General features: G+C 37.0%; 1 protein-coding gene across 26 annotated transcripts in view; it reads left to right on the top strand.

Annotated features, from left to right (window-relative positions):
* Nucleotides 1-20,822, top strand: part of AFDN (afadin, adherens junction formation factor) — a 133,168-nt gene that overhangs the window by 47,743 nt on the left and 64,603 nt on the right. For 21 of the 26 annotated variants that reach the window (XR_011327566.1, XM_069800840.1, XM_069800834.1 and 18 more), the window contains exons 7-13: nt 1,750-1,861; nt 2,265-2,432; nt 3,945-3,989; nt 10,482-10,576; nt 11,315-11,577; nt 13,136-13,205; nt 15,391-15,509. Coding sequence is in view for 25 of the 26 variants with exons in the window: in XM_069800840.1 (XP_069656941.1) it covers nt 1,750-1,861; nt 2,265-2,432; nt 3,945-3,989; nt 10,482-10,576; nt 11,315-11,577; nt 13,136-13,205; nt 15,391-15,509 (872 nt within the window). In the remaining variant the exon portion in view is untranslated. The remainder of the gene's footprint in view (nt 1-1,749; nt 1,862-2,264; nt 2,433-3,944; nt 3,990-10,481; nt 10,577-11,314; nt 11,578-13,135; nt 13,206-15,390; nt 15,510-20,822) is intronic. The other 5 variants (XM_069800839.1, XM_069800837.1, XM_069800854.1 and 2 more) reach the window with 1 other exon arrangement.

The raw sequence follows: 20,822 nt of genomic DNA, 5'->3' as shown, positions 1-20,822 counted from the left end.
GTAACTGGTGGAGAGGACAAGGGGATTAGTGTTTTTGGGACCCCTCTTCTCTAACCTGTCTAGTTTACTTAAGCCCAGCACCAAGTACAGATGCGCATCCAAGTTGCAAGGCAGAAGTAGTATCAAGTATTAGCACCTATGTATTTTTACCTCTAACTTCACTGGTTTTGGGTTTTCTTTGGTTTGCTCCCCAGTCCAGTATTGGTCAGCCCCTGGTACACATGCTGTAGTCTGTAGTTCTTGTGTTGTAATTAGGTACCTTCTGTCTGGAGGGCTTTGGAATTTAAAAACTGTTGCTTGTTGAATAAGGCTTGAAACACAGTGTTACTTTAATTAGCTAATCAAAATTATCCCGTGGGTATAATTGATTTTAAAATCTGAGATGTGAAATAGAGTGGTTTGGCAAGATAAGATTTGAGTGTAGATGTGTTTCTGTTTCCCTTCAGTTTATACATTTTAATGTTTTCCTCGTTTTATAATATCTTGTCTATTTGAAAATCTAATTAAAGATAATTTGATTAGTTCTATGTTTAGCCAGGTTTTGCATAGAAAATGTTTTAGGGAAAGGCCAATGACTCGATTACATACTTTTGATGTTAAATGTACTTGTTTCCTGCTTGGAAGAAGATGAAAGGATGTTTGAGGTGGATCTGTGAGAACTTAGTTAAGGCTGAAATGGGTGTGGAGAGAAGGCGACAAGTAAGAGTGGAAAGCCTCTTGAGGGCTGCAGCGTAGTAGTGTGCAGTAGCCAATAGCTCCGTGACTTCAGAAGGTGTTACCTGGGTCATAGTTCAGAGATGGGAATACTTTTGAGTAGTTTGTTTAAAATAGAGCTGTCTGTGAATTTAAATAACACTGTTACGATCACAAATGAGGGAGTAAAATTTATTTTATTTTTTTATTCAGCTTTGAAAGATCTACCTTTAACTCAGAAGGTACTCACGCACTGTAATACTGCCTGTCGTTGTTTTTTATGTTTGATTGCTGTGGGGAGCAGTAATGCAAATGTGCATGAAATCACAGGCTGTGTCTTCTTTAGAGTCAGAACTCATGAATCAAGGTTCCCCCCTTCCTCTACCTTGTAAGGATACAGCTGTAAAAGGTATGAATGGTCTGTGGTTCCGTTCCCAAAGTGTACTTAGTTTTGGTTCTTCTTTAAAGCTAGGCAGCATGAAGCAATTGTGTGAAAAGCACCTGTCATGCCCCTAGTCTCTGTGTAGGTCAGGTAAAGGTTGGGCAAGACAAGGATGCAGGAGGTATCACGACATTCGCTTTGCCAGCTTGTCTTGCCGTTTCTAGAGATAACTTCCACGTTGCCTTAGTGGAATGGCATTAGCAAAATGAAAGGCTGATTCCAGAGTGTGAGATAATAAAGGAAACTTAAGTTTTATTTAAAAATAAAAAACCTCCACAGGTTTTGTTGTGTTTTTTTTTTCTTTCCCTTGGCTGTTGAGAAATTGGAATAATTTTGTTTACTGGAAGATGGTCTTGTCTATGTTAAGTGTAACTTGCTTTCCTTTGCTTTTTAAATATATCTGGTGTTCTGGGAAGTGTGGTTTAACCATAACAAGAGGCAAGAGAGAGAGAGTTAGAAAAAGTCTTGGAAAGCAAAATGCATTTAAAGTTACTGAATTCTTTTGTTTTATCTCTTGTTATAAACAAACACAAATAATCAGAAGAGATACCCTTGAATCTTCTGTTCTAATTGTCTACTAACAGCTCTGAAAACTGATAACGGTTCTTTTCTAGGTCATGCTGCCTCCTGGTGCTCAGCACTCTGATGATAAAGGTGCTAAAGAAACTATTCTTGATGATGATGAGTGTCCACTGCAGATATTCAGGGAGTGGCCTAGTGATAAAGGTATGTCTAAAAAGCTTTAAGAGATTTGTGCCTTGGGTGTTGTTAAGCTGTGGTGTGGACCCCTGTAAAGTAAGAAATTGGAACATATATTTTAAAGTGCTTTGTTTTCAGGCACTTTTAATACTAAGTGCTTTTAGAGTTATTTACTATTTCATTCAGCACTGTTTCTGGTAATGCAACTTTAGACTCCCCCCCTCCCCCCCATTTTATCCTAAAGTTTCTGAATTGTCCACTGTGGAGAAGTACGCTGTTAATCTTTTAAGTAGTTTTAACTTAAAAATAACTGCATAAAGAAGTGTCAGGAACTTAGTAATCCAGTGGAACACTTACAAATTAATGGATGTTGGGTATGTGATTGTTCATTGATAGTGAGACTCAAAGGATGTATAATACTGTGTTTTAGGAATACTAGTCTTTCAGTTGAAAAGGCGGCCTGCTGATTATGTCCCAAAGAAATCCAAGAAAATAACTGATGGAAAGCCATTAAAGGGGAAGGAAAGAGTTGACGGGTCTAGCTATGGCTCTTGCCTTCCTCCTGAGAAACTACCATACCTGGTAGAATTAAGCCCAGGTAAGAATTCTGGTTATCTAATAATCTAAATTCCATTATTACATAGTCATTTAGATTTTCCAAAAATAAGACTTTCATTGGAAGTACAAGAAAGTCTGTTGGCAGTGTAAGTGAATGGCACATCAATTGTTCTTCTGATGTCAGATTCTGAATTGGAGCTATCTAGAAGTAGAGCTGCATATTGCTGTAATACCGAAATTTCAGTAGCAAATATTTGGAGTAAAAAAAAAAATTATTGACTTATGACTTTGTCTCTACTAGCATGGTTTCAAGAATGAAGTTTTGTTTCAAAACCAAAAAAATCATTCAGTCTTCCTTCGGATTTTGGGGTTTAAAACTTGGTAATAAGTAAAATGGTTTAACATGTCATCTTGTGACTTGGAGGGGAAACCAGAAAAAGCACTGCTTAAATCTGTTTTGGTTTACATTTAGAAGTATACTGTGGCATACCGAGTAAGATATATTTGACAGTGCCATACATGAAAAATACATTTTTACAAGGACAAGAACATGAATTTTTAAATCGAACTTATTTGCTAAACAACTTTCAGCCTGTATGGAACCTTCAAACAGACTAGCAAGGCTGGGTTTTATTTTGGCATCATTGCAACTGTCTGGGCTACATTGTAATTTACAATTAACTTTATGATCTAGGAACAGCCAGGGGAGCTTGATTGTTTATAGCACAACAACTGATAAAACACATACAGCTTCTACTCTGATTTTCTATTGTCTTCATATTTGCAGCTCTTTTTCCTACTGAGTGTAACTTGGGTACGTTCAGGTGTCCAGACAAGTGATTTACAATTTGAAGTGTGGTTGTTTACCTTTTGGGAAGTAAAGTTGGAAATTGGTGCCGAAAACTTTGACCAGAACTGTAAACAAAAGTTTAAATTCATAGTCAAATAGTGTGGATTTTAAAAAGAACAAAACAAAAAAACCCCAAATGAAATTAGCAGTACACATAATATATTAAGTGTATTTTACATTGTGTTCTATATGCTGAGGTTTGATTTGCATATTAATATTTTGGGTCGTTTTAATGGTACTTTCTATTTCTTTTCTTGTGCTTTAAACTCCTACTCTTCGTGGAGTCTAGTTGCTTTAGTATTAAGACGTTGTGCTTGGGCAGTGGAGCAAGACATCCATTAACTGAGAGAGGAAAAACAATCTGAAATGCCACAGGTGGCAAAGCTGTGTACTAAGCCTTTGCACGTTGCCTGTGGGACTGACCTATTGTTCATGTTTTTCTTCTAACAGCTTGTTGTCGCTTTTCTAAACAATAAGGATTGTTCCATTCAGTAGCTTTGTAATACTGATGTCTTTATGCAGTTTCTAAAGTTGAAAGAGTTTAATGCACTTCATCCTTAGAAATTGAGTAAGTGTTGTCTGGCTACAGTTTCACCCTTTCCTGTCTTTTTCTTTTCCTGCCCTCTTCCGCATGTTCTGCATGGTATCTGTCCTGCTGGTACTGCCTTCACCTGGGTCCTCTGCATGTGTTTCTAACCCCAGGGAGAAGGAATCACTTTGCCTACTACAACTATCACGCTTATGAAGGTAACGCTATATTTAATACTGTTCTCTCATTAGTCACTAAAAACATCGCTGGCTGTAAATCTTTTGTTTCTTGTTGACAAATGAAAGGCTATCTTGGTTATCTTACTTTTTTCCAAGGGACTGATTCTGTGAAGTAATCATCTGTCTTGTCAGCTGCCATTTAATTATTCTGTCTGAACAAAGATCATGAATGTGCTACCACCTAAAAGAGTTCAACCTTCCAGCTAACAACTAAATTTCATAGGGAGGTTTACAAGCAGTATTGTGGTAGAAAGAAAAACGTTCTTTGATCCATCTGCTTGCAGAATTCATAGTGAAAAAGCGAATTGGGTAAATGGCATGGAAGTTAATCGTGCTTTTCCGTGTTTGATGGCATTGATGCAGTAGATGAAATCTGTGATGATTTTTATGTGAAATAGTATTTGGACCACTGGTAAAGTGACCTCACTTTCTGCTCTGTGGTGGCCCATAGCATCCTTTGGTATTTCTACTGCCTGGCTTGTAGTCTTGTCTAACGTTAATGGTGTACATCAAAGAGATTTAGCCACATTAGACAGTAATATCTTGTTCAGTTTTATCTGTAGCATTTGAAATTGATAACCTAACCTACAAATATTAGGGATCTTTTGATTCTCCTTAAAGTTTAGAGTAATGTGCAGATACGTCCTGGTTTGGCCAAATAGACAAGAATAGAAAGCCACTTTCTTCTTCATCATGAAGTATCTACCAAAATACCTTTTCCTTTTCTTAGTTTGTTAGTGTCCGTCTCCTCATTTTATTTTCTAGACTGCTATGAAAGTACTGTATGTCTGTCAGTGTTGCTCTCCCTTTCATGGCTGTGGAGTACAATACTGGGGTTTAAAGAACTCTGTTCAAACTTAAGCCTCCAGTGCTCACCTCTGATGAATTCAGACTTCCATTTCATTAATGTCATTATTCCAGAAAGCAGAAAAGTTCTGTAGAGTGTGCTGAACTAATAAGCGTAGACGAGTTCTGCAGGTACACCTGAGCATTGGGTAGAAAGCTTGAAATTTGGTTGCATCTCACTGGAAAAAAAATTAAAATCTTAAATTCTTAAATCTTTCTCACAAGTGTGAAGAAGGGGTCTTTTTCACAATGCATTTTGGGATACTTGTACTTACAGAAATAACTCCAGTAGAAATGTCCTTCTGTCAAAACATTGGCTGTTTATATTCTTGCAGAAGAACCTGGCAGACTTTGGTTTCATGCCCTGTGCAATTGCACAAATTCAGTAAGTTTGCTGCTGGAAGTATGTCCTGTTTTTCTGCTTCTCCACAGCTACTGATGTTGCTGGTTGTATGACTTTTATAGGCTGAAGATCAGATTCTGCACAGTATGGTAGAGGATGCACTTCAGTAGCTTGTGGCTGTAAATGTGGCAGTCAGCGATTGTCTCTGTCTTCCAAGTCACGTAAACGAACCAATAAACTGAGGTGAATCTGATAGTAATAGGAATAGACTGGACAGACTGAAGTGAGATACGGCAGCACTTTAAATAGCTGATGCTGTCTATGTTATCTGTAAATATGGTTGCTGATGAGTTCAGGGATGTTACTAACTTCAGTTGTTCAATCATAATATTTAAAGGCTGAGAAAAGTGACAAAAAGCCATTTTTTTAAGGATGTGAGCCTCTGAGATTTATCCTAGAAGCCTGAAAAAAAATTATAAAGCATTTAAAAAAAAAAAAAAAAAAAGGCAAAACCTTAAGCCTTTTCTTCCTGCCTCACCACAAAAAAAGCAACCCTGAGCTTTAGAATTGATAGCAATGGGAGATGCTGAGAACATGCAGGTATAACAACTTGGAAAGAATAATTGCAGGAGGTTGGAGAAGCTTGAAAGCCTTGGCCAGGGTTGTTTCCCTGGCCAACCTTCCTTCTGAGAACAGAACTGCAGTATGGTATGTGGTAACACTTTTACATGTTAGTTTGAAGGAGCTTTGTTGTTTGTTACATTCCTCACTGAATCTTCCTTTACCAAAAATGTTTGCTATTGGCTCTTTCTGCTGAAAGAGCACATCTTGTCTGAAATTTAATACAGAATTATCTCCTGAATTTGACATGATATTTCAAATCTGCCCCACCAATCTCTTAAACTTCTTGCTGACTAAATTCTTAGCACTCAGGAAATGTGATGCTTTTCAAATGTGGATTTAACTGATTTTTAAGTCAATAGGTGCAGTTCCTTGTGTGGATGTTTTTGTTCAGCTTTGGGCTTACTTGTTTTCTATGATCTGATCTTCTGGTTTTAAGTCAATACTATTTCCCAGCATTGTTTCAAGCACTGGATTAGTGAAATCAGTTTAAAATTGCCATCTCCAAAGTGGTGTAGGGTTTACCTTTTAGTGGTGAAGTAATGCATTTAAAATACATATCCATGAAGAGAGCCTGTCTTGTCTCTTTCTGTTGATGAAAAATGCACATTTGCATTCTGAATCACTAAGTTGATGTGCTTACAGTGATTGTTCACTTCAGTTCACTACACAGCACACACTGGTATTTGAAGTGTGAATGCTGACTCGTAACTGCATAAACCCAGTCATGAAATCTATTTACATTGCATCCTTAGCATGGAAACTGAGAGAAAGCCACAGTTTTCACAGATTTTACGTAAACAATTTCACTAGTGACTATAGGTCACTATAGTAATATACTGTGCATCTTTTTACTTCACACTCTGTGTTTTATAGTGGTTTGTACTGTACATTTACATGCTTTAATGCTTTTGAAAAACACTGTTTCCTGCCTGGTCTTTGGTGATAAGGTCTGCTTTCTGATTGAGGGTTACCTCTTGAAATACAAGGTTTCAATCTGTGATAGGCAGTATACACAGACGTTTATGTATCTTCGTATGTGTACTTCTGTCATGGAGGAAAATAACTCATGAAAGTTATTTCAAATGCAAACTGTACCAAGTTTATTCAAACCCTCATATGATGTCACTGGGAAGAGCTTTTTCAGTTAGATAATTAAGTTTAATGTATGCAGTAGAGGCTGACTTGGTCTCTTGAATCATAGTTCTTGCTTCTTCAGCTTGTGTTTTGGAGGCACATCTGGGAGGCATATTCCAATTCAATTTTCTAGGCTTAAACCTACCCCCGCCCCCCCCCAAAAAAAAAAAAGACGTTTTATGTACCTATTTAGCTCTGCTAATGTTATTCAGTCATGGGTGCCATAAATAGAATACAGGCCATCTTTATTCCATGCCATGTGTTACTTACGCACACATATAAAATGAACAAGTTTGTATAGAATTCATACATTTTCCTTATGCCTCTTCCTGCTTCTTCTGCATTGTTTATTAATGCCCACCATTCTGAGAACTTCGATCTTTCAAATTTCTGAATTAAAAGAAAATTAATGTTGTGTCAGATAAAACCCCCAGATGTATTATTCCCTCCCCCTGCAAATTCTGGACCTTAACTCGTGTGACTTAGATTGTATGTACTGCCTTTCGGAACCATCAGAAGTCTTTAAAGTTTGGTCCTTAGAAGCTAAGAATAGCCTCCTTGGACTGTCACGGTTTGGGGAGCAGGGACTTTGCCATAGGTATGGCAGAATCTGTATCCTGCTGCAGCGAGTTGAAGAATGCATTCCAAACAACATTTAGGCCAGCTTCCAGCTGCTGAAAAACAGGAAATACAAGACTGTAGTATAATGCAACCTTCCTTCCCTCCTGCATCCCTCCCCTAGAAGAAAAAGGCCTTTCATCCTTTTTAGAATTTGTAGTAATTCTCTTCAAGATTAAGATACCTTTTACTGTAGAAATGGGATTTTACTGGTGGGTGATTATGTGTGTGTTCCAAATGACTTTCGGTAACTCCTTGAATTTTTCTCATTTTCCTGGGAAGAAAAAAAAAAAAGTTTATATCTAGTGCTGTGGTTTTAAAGTAAGTTTTTTTTTCTTGTTATATTAGACACTCCAGAGAAACAAAACAGTCTTAATTTGCCTCAGCAGAAACACTGTGATACTAAAATACATTTCTTATGTGAAAGCACATTTTACGTGACATGCACCTATATTGAGGATATACAGTGGTTTGAGGTAAACGTTTATTAGCAGGAACTCGGTATTGATTGATTATTCAAAAGTGTTGAACTCGGGAATGAGATTCCAAAATTATCTTAAATAAACATGTGAAAAAGATAATATTTTATTGTGTATTTTACAGAATATTTCAGAAATATGTAGGAATTTTTTTAAGTTCTTTTTTTTTTTTTTTTCTTCTTAAGATGACAAAAATGAAAAAATACGGGGCGGGGGGGGCATATATTTAGTATAAAGATGAAATCACTAGACTGTAAAGCCTGTTCTCTAACCTGTATAAAAAGGGCTTAGGAGAAAGTGCCATAAGAAATTAAGAACAAAAGCCCTAAATAACTAACCCTGACTTCTGTGCCACTGACTTTTGAAATTCCAGTATTTTTGCATGTTGAATAAGGGTCCTTGCCTCCAAACGGAATCTGGTATCTTTTGGGTGCCAGTTTTAGCAAACTGGGATGTGGATGGGAGGAGGAAATGTTTGGCTTTTGGATTCATAAATAAATAAATGAAGGAGCAACTCTTAAGTTTTGACGTGTAAGTTGTGGGGAGACGTAATAACAATTCAGAGAATTGGGGGTAAGCAGCGAAATGTATTTGGTAGTGTATTACACGTCTGCATTTGGTGACATTGAAGATACAGCTCTGTAATTTCTGATTAGTATCATTAAGTATTAAAAATGCACACAGTTTAAATTGCTGAAGATAGTATATTAGCATTACCTTTTTTAGTGTACAGTGATATTGTATGTCTTTATCAAGTCAAATATTGGGATTTAAAAGGCTTATCCCTGTACCTGAAAAATGTCGAGAGGACTGAGTGCTCTTACGTTTAATACTTCCTTTGTGATGGATGACATACTACTATTAACAATAGTGATTCTAAATATATTCTAAATAATAAATAACTGGTTATTACTATAGTATCAGCACTTAACTTTGGTATTTGTAGTACTAGTCTATGGACTGTCTCTTCCTGATGTCTTTATGTCCCAATAACATCACAACACCTCCAGGAGAAGCTTACTACTAGAAGCACCTATTATATTTTTTCCCCATGTCAGAAACATGTAAAATTCTGTTGGTACCATTCTTCATTGATACCCAGCTTCTTCCCCCCTCCATTCACTATGTGTTTTCTGTTCTTTTGTACTGTTGCCTTCCTTTCTTTCTATCTTCTGCTTTTAATCAGTGTATAGTTCTTAAAGGTTAAATTTTCTCTGCGCTGTTGACTTTCAGTTCCTTTAGATAATGTTCATTGAAGGACTGATAGAGGACTTCATAGACTAAGTGAAATTTTATGGTTAAATGGCTTGCATTCTGATTTTAATTTTTAACGTCCTTATAATAATGCTGGGTGTTTACAGTTAGTTTTATGGAGGTTCTGTTTATATTGACTTTCATTTAAAATTCGAAGATGACTAATGTCCTACTGAAGGCAGTATCACTGTATGTGCCATGGCTTTAGTAATATTCTCTAATGCTTTTTGGGGATGACTTGAAATCATTGTTCATGTCCACAGGTAAGACATTCTTTGTCTTGCAGCCTCCCTTTTTTTTCATCTTCCCTTTGGAGGAGAAATTGGAGGGAAGTCAGAAGTGGCAGTATTAGTTTAGTATCTGATAGTATTTAAAGTTGTGGTATTTTCTGGGAAGCAAGGAAGACTTATATGTATGCCAAAATCCATCTATGTTAGCCTGTGAAGGCAGCAGCTAAACCCTGTGCTGCATCTGGTGTATCTTCTGAAATTTTATTCTATTTGGACAATGTTCTTTGCGGGGGAGGAGGAAGATGAACTTTCTTTGACCTCACTTTCTGCGAGATGAAAATACAGGTCAATGGGACTATAAAGATAAGGCCAGAAGTGCTGCAGTCCTGTATATCAAGACTAAAGCTGTCATAGGTAAACACTTTGTAACATTCTCTTTTAATAGGGCCCTATTTCAGTATCTGATGAATGGGAAAGTTTGGTGTGTTGGCCGTCTGTCAGTAGATACTGCTGATAATGTGTACTTCTAGTAAGATCAATAAATAATATTACTATAGAGATCTACAGATATCTTATTTTCTAAATCTTTTAAACCCATATTGATAAACCCATATAAAATCTTAGAGATTAACAAAAAATGTATTGCTTAAAGTACTAAGGAAACAGAGAAAGTTCTTCGAAGTATGTTCAGAATAGTAGTTCTTGATTACTTTGCTCTTTGCACTTGTAGAAAACAGCCACTCTGAGTGGGCTCTGTCTACTTTCAGTGGTTTTACATGACAATGAACAACTGAGTTCCCAACAAATCTTGAAAGAATGTCACTCAGTTACTTTTTAGGTAAACACTGCTACTCTGAACTAAATTGCAGTAGTGTAGAGTTGCAATAGTAGTGTATTTGAACTTTAATAAATTGCAAATTAACATTTGTCACTTGCTGTACAGATGGTTCTGACTCCAGAGATAAGCCAAAGCTCTATCGTCTACAATTAAGTGTCACTGAAGTTGGAACCGAAAAATTTGATGACAATTCCATTCAGGTATGGAAAAAAAGCAGACTCAGATGACAGAACTGATCTGATCTCTGGTCAGTTAAGTGTAATTGTGGAAACTAGTAAAATATTCTGTGAATACCCTTCAAAGCTAGAAGGGTAAAATATTGCTGCAGTTTCATGTTAATGGTCGTAACTCTCTGATTCATTTTATTTTCTCTCTCTTGCTTTATGAGGAAAATAAGGGTTTCATTATTTAAAGTGGGGTATTCTTTTTCATCACTGGATCAAATGGTATTTATCGGTGTTATCACAACTGCTTAATGGCTTTCAAGTCCTAGTCTCAACCCCTTTGAGTGAGGTAGTATTTCTTAAATGTATAAAACAAGCGTAGTTGTATGAAGTTCATGCCAGGGAGTCTCTTACAGCACCCTGGGTCCACGTCAGTGCAGCAGTTGACTTGTAAATACTTGCATTGTGAGATTTCACATCAAAACAGCAAGTGGAAGAAAACAGTTCTGAACAGCATATGACCAAAAAAGTGAAAAACTTTTCATTAAGGGATTTCTGCTGCACGTATTAGTTAAATGTGTGTTTTATTATCTCTGTTGCAAGGAAAATTGAAGTGAAACTCAACTGATTTTTAGCACCACTCATCTGTGTTAAATTCATAAGAAAGCAAAGTTACTAGTCTGTAAATAGGATAAGCTGCAGCTCAATCTTTCTGTTTTAATTTCTGCTGCTGTATAATTTAGTTTATTTCATGTTGATTAATTCTATTTCCAGTTATTTGGTCCAGGAATTCAGCCTCATCATTGTGACCTCACTAATATGGACGGAGTTGTTACTGTAACCCCAAGAAGCATTGATGCCGAAACCTACGTGGAAGGTCAGCGTATTTCAGAAACCACTATGCTGCAAAGTGGAATGAAGGTTCAGTTTGGGTCATCTCATGTATTTAAGTTTGTGGATCCCACTCAGGACCATATTATTCCCAAAAGACCTATTGATGCAAGTCTTATGGTCAAAGGTCCAAGACACAAAACTGGGTGAGTAAAATTCATTTTCTTCCCACTGAGGTGAAGGGGGGAGCCTTTGGAAAAAATAGAGAATGAGCGCATTATAAACAGCCTGTGACTAGAGTGTGACTTTAAATGAATTCCAAGCAGCTGCTTTTAAGTATATAACTGTTTTAATACTTGAGCTCCACCTTGTGATTTTTTTTAGGATTAGCAGGTGTCTTTTTCATTATGAAGTATTCAGACAAGTTTTCCTGATGCTCGCTTTTGTGTTAAAAACAGTGGAACACCTCATTATAATGTATTTCAAAGGTCATCCAACCTCCAGGAAAAGTAAAGAATTTGCTTAATGTTTTCAGAGAGCCTGGTTTTTGTTTTTTCTCAGATAGTAACTTTTAAAATTGCACTAGAAGGATTTGGAAATTAGGTAGGGTAGTCATGAAATGATACTGTCAAGATAGGGAACTAAATGTCTCAATATAGTAACCACTTTTTACAGCGTGATTACTTATCTTCTGGTCTGTATTGCAAGGACTAACAGTCCAGAAGTCCACCCTGTTGTTTCTCTGTATATTCATATTTTTGATAGGTGCCTAATAAAAATATTGATTATGGATTTAGTGACTTGTAGGGGCTCAGGTATTCTGTTCAGTGGCTATAGAAATGTTCAGGAGAAACAATCTTAAAATTGGACTGCATAGCATGGGGAAAAAAACCCATCATATCTTCCATCCTCTCTGGGTCCAAATGAGGCTACTACTATAGTATACTGTGGTTTGGAAAAGAAACAAAGCGGCTTGGAAAGGAGTGGATACCTAGGAAAAGAGGGTCTTTCTGCTGAGTTAATACAGATGCATACTTTAACCATTATTATTTTTTCTCCACTTTATTTTAATGTGGTAGTACACTGTGTGCTTGCTGTAGGATCTGTCTGCAGGAAGACCTCCAGCCTTATAGCTGTCATATAATATAACTGCTTAAATCTTGAGTTCATTCTACATCTAGCCTGCAGATCAATAATCAAATGCTCTCACAGGTTCACATAGTCAACTGCAAAGCACTGCACTACTGCAGAGCTTTACCTGGATAGCAAAATCTCTGGCAAAGGGCTATTGCAGCTGGAACAATCAAATATTTTTTTTTTTTAAATCTTCAGAATAACCAGATAATAAAATGTATTACTATGATTTATGAATGATTTACATTATCAAGATTGTTGTACATTTTGTACTGCAGAGCTGAGCAAAAAATTGTAGCAAGTCTACTGCAGTGAATACAATACCTTGAACGTATTTTTATGTGTTTTTATATTTACATTATTTATGTTCATGCATATTTATATTTTCTTGCTTGATTGGGAAAAAAATATAACTAAGAATCTGTTTTCCCAAAGGAAACTATCTGTATAAATATTTGTAGTGTTTTTCTATAAAGAATTGATAACCCCTTTTAAAACGTGGATATTAACTGGACTCATGGTATACCTCTTGAATTTTAATTCACTAATTTTAGCTACTCTGTTCCTTGTTTGTTAAGTATTTAACAATATAATTTCTAAAAAGTACTTGAAATGTTACCTTGTTTTTAGAGCTGTACAGGAAACCACATTTGATCTGGAGGGAGATGTTCACAGTGGAACAGCATTACCGGCAAGCAAGGTATTATATTATGACTAAATTATCAATAAAAAATAAAAGAAGATGTGTAAGTTGGGTCAAAATTATAACATCAGTAGCATTTGGTAAAGTGCGGCCAGTTCATCATTCTCCCCAGCCATTTCCTTTTGTGGGTGGGCTTGGGTATCATGTGCAGCATGGGGGTTTTTGGTGGTTTTTGTTTTGTTTTGTTTTTCCACAAAACTGTTTTGTTTAAATTTGTATTAGCATTTGACATGTATTCCATGCCAAGAATAGTAGCTTCTTTTAGGGAAATTCCTCAAGCCTAGACCAGTTTCTCCCCAAACTGACCTATTGAAGGCAGATTACATGCAAGTAGGGATTCCTGTTAGAAATTATACATCATTATCTTAAGTACGTAGCATATGGCTATAGGCATCTGTGGTAGGGTAAACAAATGTTTTGTATAAAATGTGAAAGGGTGTTTAACTAGGCTTTTAAAATTTAATGGATGTGACTTCTGACTTCAATAGAGCTAGTGTACAAACATTGACTAAACAAACTGCCTCTGCAGTCATAGTTATAAACATTTTATGAGGTGATAATCTTTTCTTGCTTGTTTTCTGCACTGTCTTTCTGTTAATAAATTCTGTGCCAGAGTTGCATTTTCCAAACTGCGTGTCCAAACAGACAGAGCAAAATAACACAATGGTTAATGCCTTTCTTGGTGCTGTGATCACATGCCTCAGCTGAAATGAGAGAATGAATTATTTCAGCGGTATGAAATGTAGTAGTCCTCTCAGAAATGCATTTCCTTTTATGTTTTATTACTACTATTATCAAATTGAAATACTTGTAAAGAAATTTAGTGATATTGGTGTGGCAGTGTAGACATTAATAATATTCTGATAGCTTTTGAATATATTTGTTAGTTTAATTTTTTTTTTCTTGCCACAGACTTCTGATTCAGTTTTTCTCTTTGTAGCTTTGCTTGTGACAGTGCTTTCTTTTATCTTGGATGCATTCTTTACCTTTGATAGGAATTTATTTAGTGGCATTTTGAAAGGGGGAAAAAAAAGAAACTTTGTAAACTATTAAAATGCCTTAAAATTGCTCAGAATTGGAGTTTCCAACATTATTATATAGCATACCTCATATTCTTTTCAGACTCATTAGAAAAATACTGTTAGTGGACCTAGGGAAGCTTGGGAGATTTATTTTGTTTTTGAGTTGTACCATTTGAGAATGTGCATGACATCTTGTTAACTCAGTGGTGAATCACTTGTTTTCTAACAGTTACTCTTATGAGTTTGCCTCTTTATTTGGAAAAGAGGTAACAATAATGAAAGTTCTCTGAGGCCTGGTGATAAAAAGTAGTTCATGGATTGGCACATCAGTACTGAAAAAACTTTTGTTTAAACTCTTTTTCCGAGATGCACTTTTTGGTAGGTTTTCTTGTGTCAAAGCAAATCATTTAGTCTGAGAAGTTTATTAGGAAATGTGGAAACACTTCATATTTTACTGATGTTTTGTTTTCAACTGTTTATACAGAAAATAATTGCTATATATTTTGCTGCTTAAAGCAGCATGTTTTTCCCCTTCCTGATAGGGTTTCATGTAATGGGAAATCATAAATTAAAAGCTTCCTATTAAGGAACTTGTGACACCTGAAAGAAAACAAACGAAATTGTACATAAAAAATTGCAGTTTGAATTGCCATTTCTTGTCTTGGAAAATTATATATTGTCTAGCAGATCAGACTTTCCTTAAGAACAGGATAAAGTATGGCATGGATCAATAATGGAAGCACTTGGAGCTATGGCAGAAGCAGGGCAGGGGAGCATAGTCAGTTTTAGATCTGTTAACATGTCTAACCATGTCGCTTAGCTAAAGTTTTCATTAACAACTCATTCTTACTTTGTAATGATAACTATGCAACTTTTAAATACAGACATATGAGATTTTCATTATATGTTCTTGCAATGCATTAACAAATAGCTGCTCCTAGCTGGCCATTGTTGGCTTTTGAATTGCAAGTGTGCTCTTTGATGCTTTGCTGGGGTGAAAACACCTGCTGAGCTGCTGGATTCTCTGCTGTACTCTTCTCCTCTGTTTTCCCATCTCTTTTCAAGCCTCACATTGACACTTCATTTTAATAGTGCCAAGCACAAATACTGGCTAATCCAGTGTTTGCATGCTAAGCACCTGTCCCGCTGTTTTGAATTAGAGCACCAGCAGGCTTGATGGTGACAGGACATCATCAGCATCCAGCACAGCCGAACGAGGAATGGTGAAGCCGATGATTAGAATAGAACAGCAGCAAGATTACCGCAGACAGGAAAGCAGGTAGGAAATGTGTAATCCATTACTTCTTATAATGGAAAAAACTGGATAAATTTTTCAGATAGATCAAGCAGTATGTTAAAATATTTTAAGCTACCTGATTTTCCCTATGGAAAATGAGATTTCCTTTGAGGTACCACTCCAAATAAAACCCAGGATTAACAACCAAAGCAAAAAACTTCAGAATACTTAAAAAAAATTATTCCTTTGCTTCAATATTCTGTTATTTGTAGTTCTCTTTTTGTAAAGCCAAGCTGATAGTCATATCATACCATTGTTGATTTGTGGTTAGGCATGTCGTATGAAATGTCTTTAATAACAGAAGTACAATTATTGAAGTTTTCATTTGTCAGTGGCAAGATGATGTGATTTACACTGGAGAGGAAAATAACCAAGTCATTCCTGTTTCTACAGTAGTGTTGTTGGCAAGTCTTGTGAGCAAGAATTTTAGCTACCTCTGAATGCTTGTCTTGTAAAGTTATGTAACTTATAAATACATATAAAACCTCCTTCTTCATTTTTGCTTTTATGATATAGTGGCTGTTAATAAGTAGATAAATGCTAGCCTGTTTTGCTCATAAGACTTTTTTCAGGTCTGACAGTTTTCATAACCTGCATATTCAGTTTGTTTCCAAAGCCACAGTGGAAAACACTGACTTCAAATCATATGCCATTTTCTTGCTATTCAGTCTCCATGTATTCATAATACCTTGTTCGAATTCAGTTTGCACCCATCCAAAAGGACTCAACTCCCAGTTAGACAATGTCTTTTAATATTAGCATTGCTTCAAAAATTGTCTCTATTTTCCATCATAAATAGAGGAGACCTGGTGGGGTGCATCCATGTTGGGAGTTGGTTTTGCAATGATGTCAGCCACTGTCTCGTCTTTGGAAGGTCGTGGAGATTAGAAGTACTGAATGGCTGGAAAAGGGCAAATATTATACCCATCTACAGAAAAGATAAAGTGGAAGATCCAGAAAATACTGAGCAGTCATTATTAATTCAGGCCCTGGGAAAATTGTAGAATAAGTCCTCGTAGAAGCTATTTCAAGGCACACAAAGGACAAGAAAGTGGTTAAGAAAAGACAGCGTGGATTTACTAAGGATAAATCATGCTTGACCAACCTTGACTAGCTTCTGTGATGGAACAGCTTGCATAGTTAATGAGGGGAGAGCTCTGGGCATCATATCATCTATATGATTCTAGCAAGGCATTGTCACAATCTCCCAGAAGATCCTTGTTGAAAAGATATGGTCTGGATCAGTGGACTGCAAGATGGGTGGAAAACGGGCTAAACTGCCAGGCTGAAAGGGTAATGGTTAATGGCTCAAAGCTGAACTTTGCAGCTGGTCGTGAATGGAGTTTCTCAAGGTCAGTATTGGATCTGATACTACTCAGTAACTGTATAAACTGTCTGGGTGACAGGATGGAATGCATCATCACCAGGTTTGTGGGTAATACCAAACTTGGAGGACAGCAAATAAGCCACAAAGAAGAGCCACCTATGCAACAAGAATTGCATGAAGTTTAAGAAGAGTAAATGTGAAGCCGTGGACATGAGGTAGAAAATGCCAAGAGAGACGTAGGCTGAAGTCTGACTGGATTGTAGCTTTGCTGAAAAGAACCTGGGGTCCTGGTATACAGCAAGCTAAACTTGAGTCAGCAGTGTATCCTTGCAGCAGTGAAGGCAATCTATCTCCTGAGCTGTATCAGCAAGAACACAGCCAGCAGGTTAAGGTTAAGATTATCCCCCTTTACTTGGCTCTTGTTAGGCCACACCTGGTACACTGCGTCCAGTTTTGGTGCCCCCAGTTCAAGAGAGATTGGAAAAGTGGCAACAGTCCTGCGAAGGGACATCTCCACCAAGATAATTGGAGGATTAAAGGACTCAGTGTATGAAGAAAGGTCAAAAGGATAGGGTTTTTTCAGTCTAGAGGGAAGGTGGCTCAGGGTGGATCTAACTGCAGTTTTCCAATACCTAGAAGGGTATTTACAGAGAAGATGGAGGTGCTGTCATCACAAGGATACTGGTTGACCGGTGAAGAGGCAATGAGCAGAAGTTGCTTTGGGGAAAAATTGTCTGGTTGTAGGGAGTATCAGGGAAGAATCTTCACTCTGGGACCAAGTGAATATTGCGATATGTTGCCCAGAGAACTGGTGGAATCTTCCTCACAGGAAATTTTCAAGGTTCTGCTTGACAAGGCTCTGGATAACCCTGGATGAAGCCCTGCTTTGAACAGAAATTTGGAGTACGTGATCTCTAGAGGTCTCTTTCAACTTAGGCTTCTGTGTGATTGTTTTTTCTCTGGAGTCCAATCAGTTCTGATAAAAAGAACATAGGAGAAGAATGACTGGGTACCTAGGGTTGGAATTACGTAGCCTTGATAAGTGAAGGCCCAGGGCAGATCTTATCAACATATGTAAATACCTGAGGGGAGGAACATTTTTTACTGTGAAAGTGATTGAATACTGGAACAGATTGCCCAGAGAGGCTGTGGAGTCTCTGTCCTTGAAGATACTGAAAACCTGACTGGACAAGGTTGTGAGCAACTTGCTCTAGTTGACCCTGCTTTGAGCAGGGAAGTTGGACCAGATGATCTCCAGAGGTCCCTTCACACCTCAGCAATTCTGTGAAAATAATTTTTTTTCAAATCTTAAGGAAAATACAAGATGGTATTGTTGTCTACATAAATCAGCTTTTAAATTTAGATGAACTGCTATCATAAATGGATGCAACCTAAGGTAAACATGCTGCAGGTTAAAAAGTGTTAGTGATTCAAGCTGTAAATCTTCTAGTACCTTTAGGTGGATTTATTATTCGCTAGATGGAAAACAGAGTTCAGAGATGTGAGTGGTAGAAAAAAGAAGAAAGGGGGGGAAAAAGGGCAGATGTCGTGGTTTAACCCCAACTGGCAACTAGGCACCACGCAGCCACTCAATCACTCCTCCTCCCCCTCCCAGTGGGATGGGGAGAAGAATTGAAAAAAAAGAAGTAAAACTCGTGGGTTTAGATGAGAATGGTTTAATAACTAAGGTAAAGTATAATAATGACAATAATGATAACGATAATTGTAATGAAAAGGAATATAACAGAGAAACTAGACCCAAGAAAAGACAAGTGATGCACAATGCAATTGCTTACCATGTGCTGACCGATGCCCGAGCAGTGATCGGCCCCTCCCAGCCAACTCCCCCCAGTTTATATACTGAGCATGACGTTCTATAGTATGGAATATCCCTTTGGCTAGTTCGGGTCAGCTGTCCTGGCCATGCTCCCTCCCAGCTCCTTGTATACCTGCTTGCTGCCAGAGCATGGGAAACTGAAAATTCTTTAACTTTGGATAAGTGCTACTTAGCAACAACTAAAACGTCAGCTTGTTATCAACATTATTCTCACACTAAATCCAAAACACCCTGTACCAGTTACTAGGAAGAAAATTAACTCTATCCTATCTGAAACGAGCACAGCAGAAAATTGTGCTTCCACCTGAACTGAATTCCTAATGTTCTAGTGTTTTGTAGCAGGGACATCTTTTAGATGCTTTCAGTGAAGTTACAGGAGAAACAACTTGGTTCTACTCTGCACTCTCTTGTTAGAGTGCCTGGGCATCTTGAGTGTCTTTTTCAGAACTGTTTTTATTAAGGTTGCTGAAGATTTAACTCCTTCTTGTTGAGTTACTAGTCTTTTACCTGTAATTTTCCTCTCTTATGAAAGATCAACAAAACTTTGTGAAATTTTTATACCCTTTGTGGATGTATTTTGTGAATCTTCTGTTGGGCTTCCTCTGGGATACTCTGGTCTCATTTTGTGAACTGTAAGGACAGTAATCATTTGGTGAAGTAACTGCTGTGTTAGTTCGAAGAACCAAAAAATCTTCACTGAGCACTTCCAGGTTCTTGTTACTGTACAACTAGTCCACTGCTGTACTAAGTGTCCTTGTCTGTTCTTTTTGTGTCTGTTCATCATGGCTGTTCAAAGGTGAACAATAAGGCAAATAAGACTTTCTTCCCATCAGTCACTGAATGGGTTGAAGACCAAAGATTAGAACTTGGCTGCCTTATTTTTTTGTCTCTAGAAAAAGAATAATTGAAATCTTGAGAGCATAGCTCCATTTTACCTATTGTGTGTGGTTGTTCTGACTGAACTGTGATTCTGTGAAATAAAAGATAATGACTATTTAGTTAAGGATTATGGTCATACATCCTTGTTAGATAACTGACTTCAATTAGCGTGAGCAAGCATATAATAAAAAAAGAAAAAAGATCATTTTTTGCGTTGGATACCCTTCAGGAGTTCTTAAAAATGCATTTGGTTGGAAATGAGAATAGTGATATATAAGCGATGTTAATGGAATGCAGACACCTAATACCTAATTTTAACACGCCTTACAAAATTTATACGTAGCTAGTGTGCTGGCTAAAACAACCTCACAAGGACAGAGTATATTTTATTTTTTTATGCAGTTTATCACAGACAATTAATCTAGGACAATACAGAAATATCTAGAGAATGTATTTTTTAATGCAATTTTGAAGTGTAATATTACCTGACACGATACTTCGTGAGAGGAGGCAACCCCTAATCAATATTTTATGGCCTTGCTACACATACCCTAACTAGACTTTCAGACTGGTTTAGCTCAGAGAATCTCATCACCACGGAGAGAGGATTTTTGTATAAAAGCAATAGCACAAAGACAATATATACTTAAAATGTATCCAGTAATAAAGCAGGTTGGCTAGCTGCTATCATCTCAGAAGCACAGAGAGTTATTTTAACTTAAATTTCCAGTTTGCAAAGCTTAATTAGAGAGTATTTCTTTTGTGTGTGCTTAGGGAAGGCAGAAAAAGGTACATTAGTTGAAGGAAACTCATACTAAGGTAGCTACAATAATTGACCTACTGCATCTGTTCCTAGAGAACTAATTTACAGGTAAAACTAAATTAACTTTTTTTAAAGAAGTCTTTCCTCTTCCTACTTCATATTCATTTCTATCTTGAAGCCAATTTCTAAAATTCTGTAAGCAATCTTGCACTAATCCATATCAGTTCTCATCTCATGTACCACTTTCTCTCCCGTTGGAGGGAAGATGGAGAATCCTGTTCCTTCCTTTGTGCTGAAAAGGATCACTATCCTTTTGTTCTAAAGGAAAGGAAGTAAATCATCAGCTGAAATCTGTCAGTGGTTTACCAGCCAGTTTGTTGAAATATTTCTTAGTCTTATTACCATTCCTATAATGACAGATTAGAAATTTTTCTGGAGTTATCACTATAGTTCTATTTTGATAATGCTGTGTGAGTATTAGTTATTTTT

The sequence above is a fragment of the Haliaeetus albicilla genome, chromosome 13, assembly GCF_947461875.1.
Source record: "Haliaeetus albicilla chromosome 13, bHalAlb1.1, whole genome shotgun sequence".
Lineage (NCBI taxonomy): Eukaryota > Metazoa > Chordata > Aves > Accipitriformes > Accipitridae > Haliaeetus > Haliaeetus albicilla.
The sequence above is the reverse complement of the archived record's forward strand: the minus strand, read 5'-3'. Positions and strand labels throughout refer to the sequence as shown.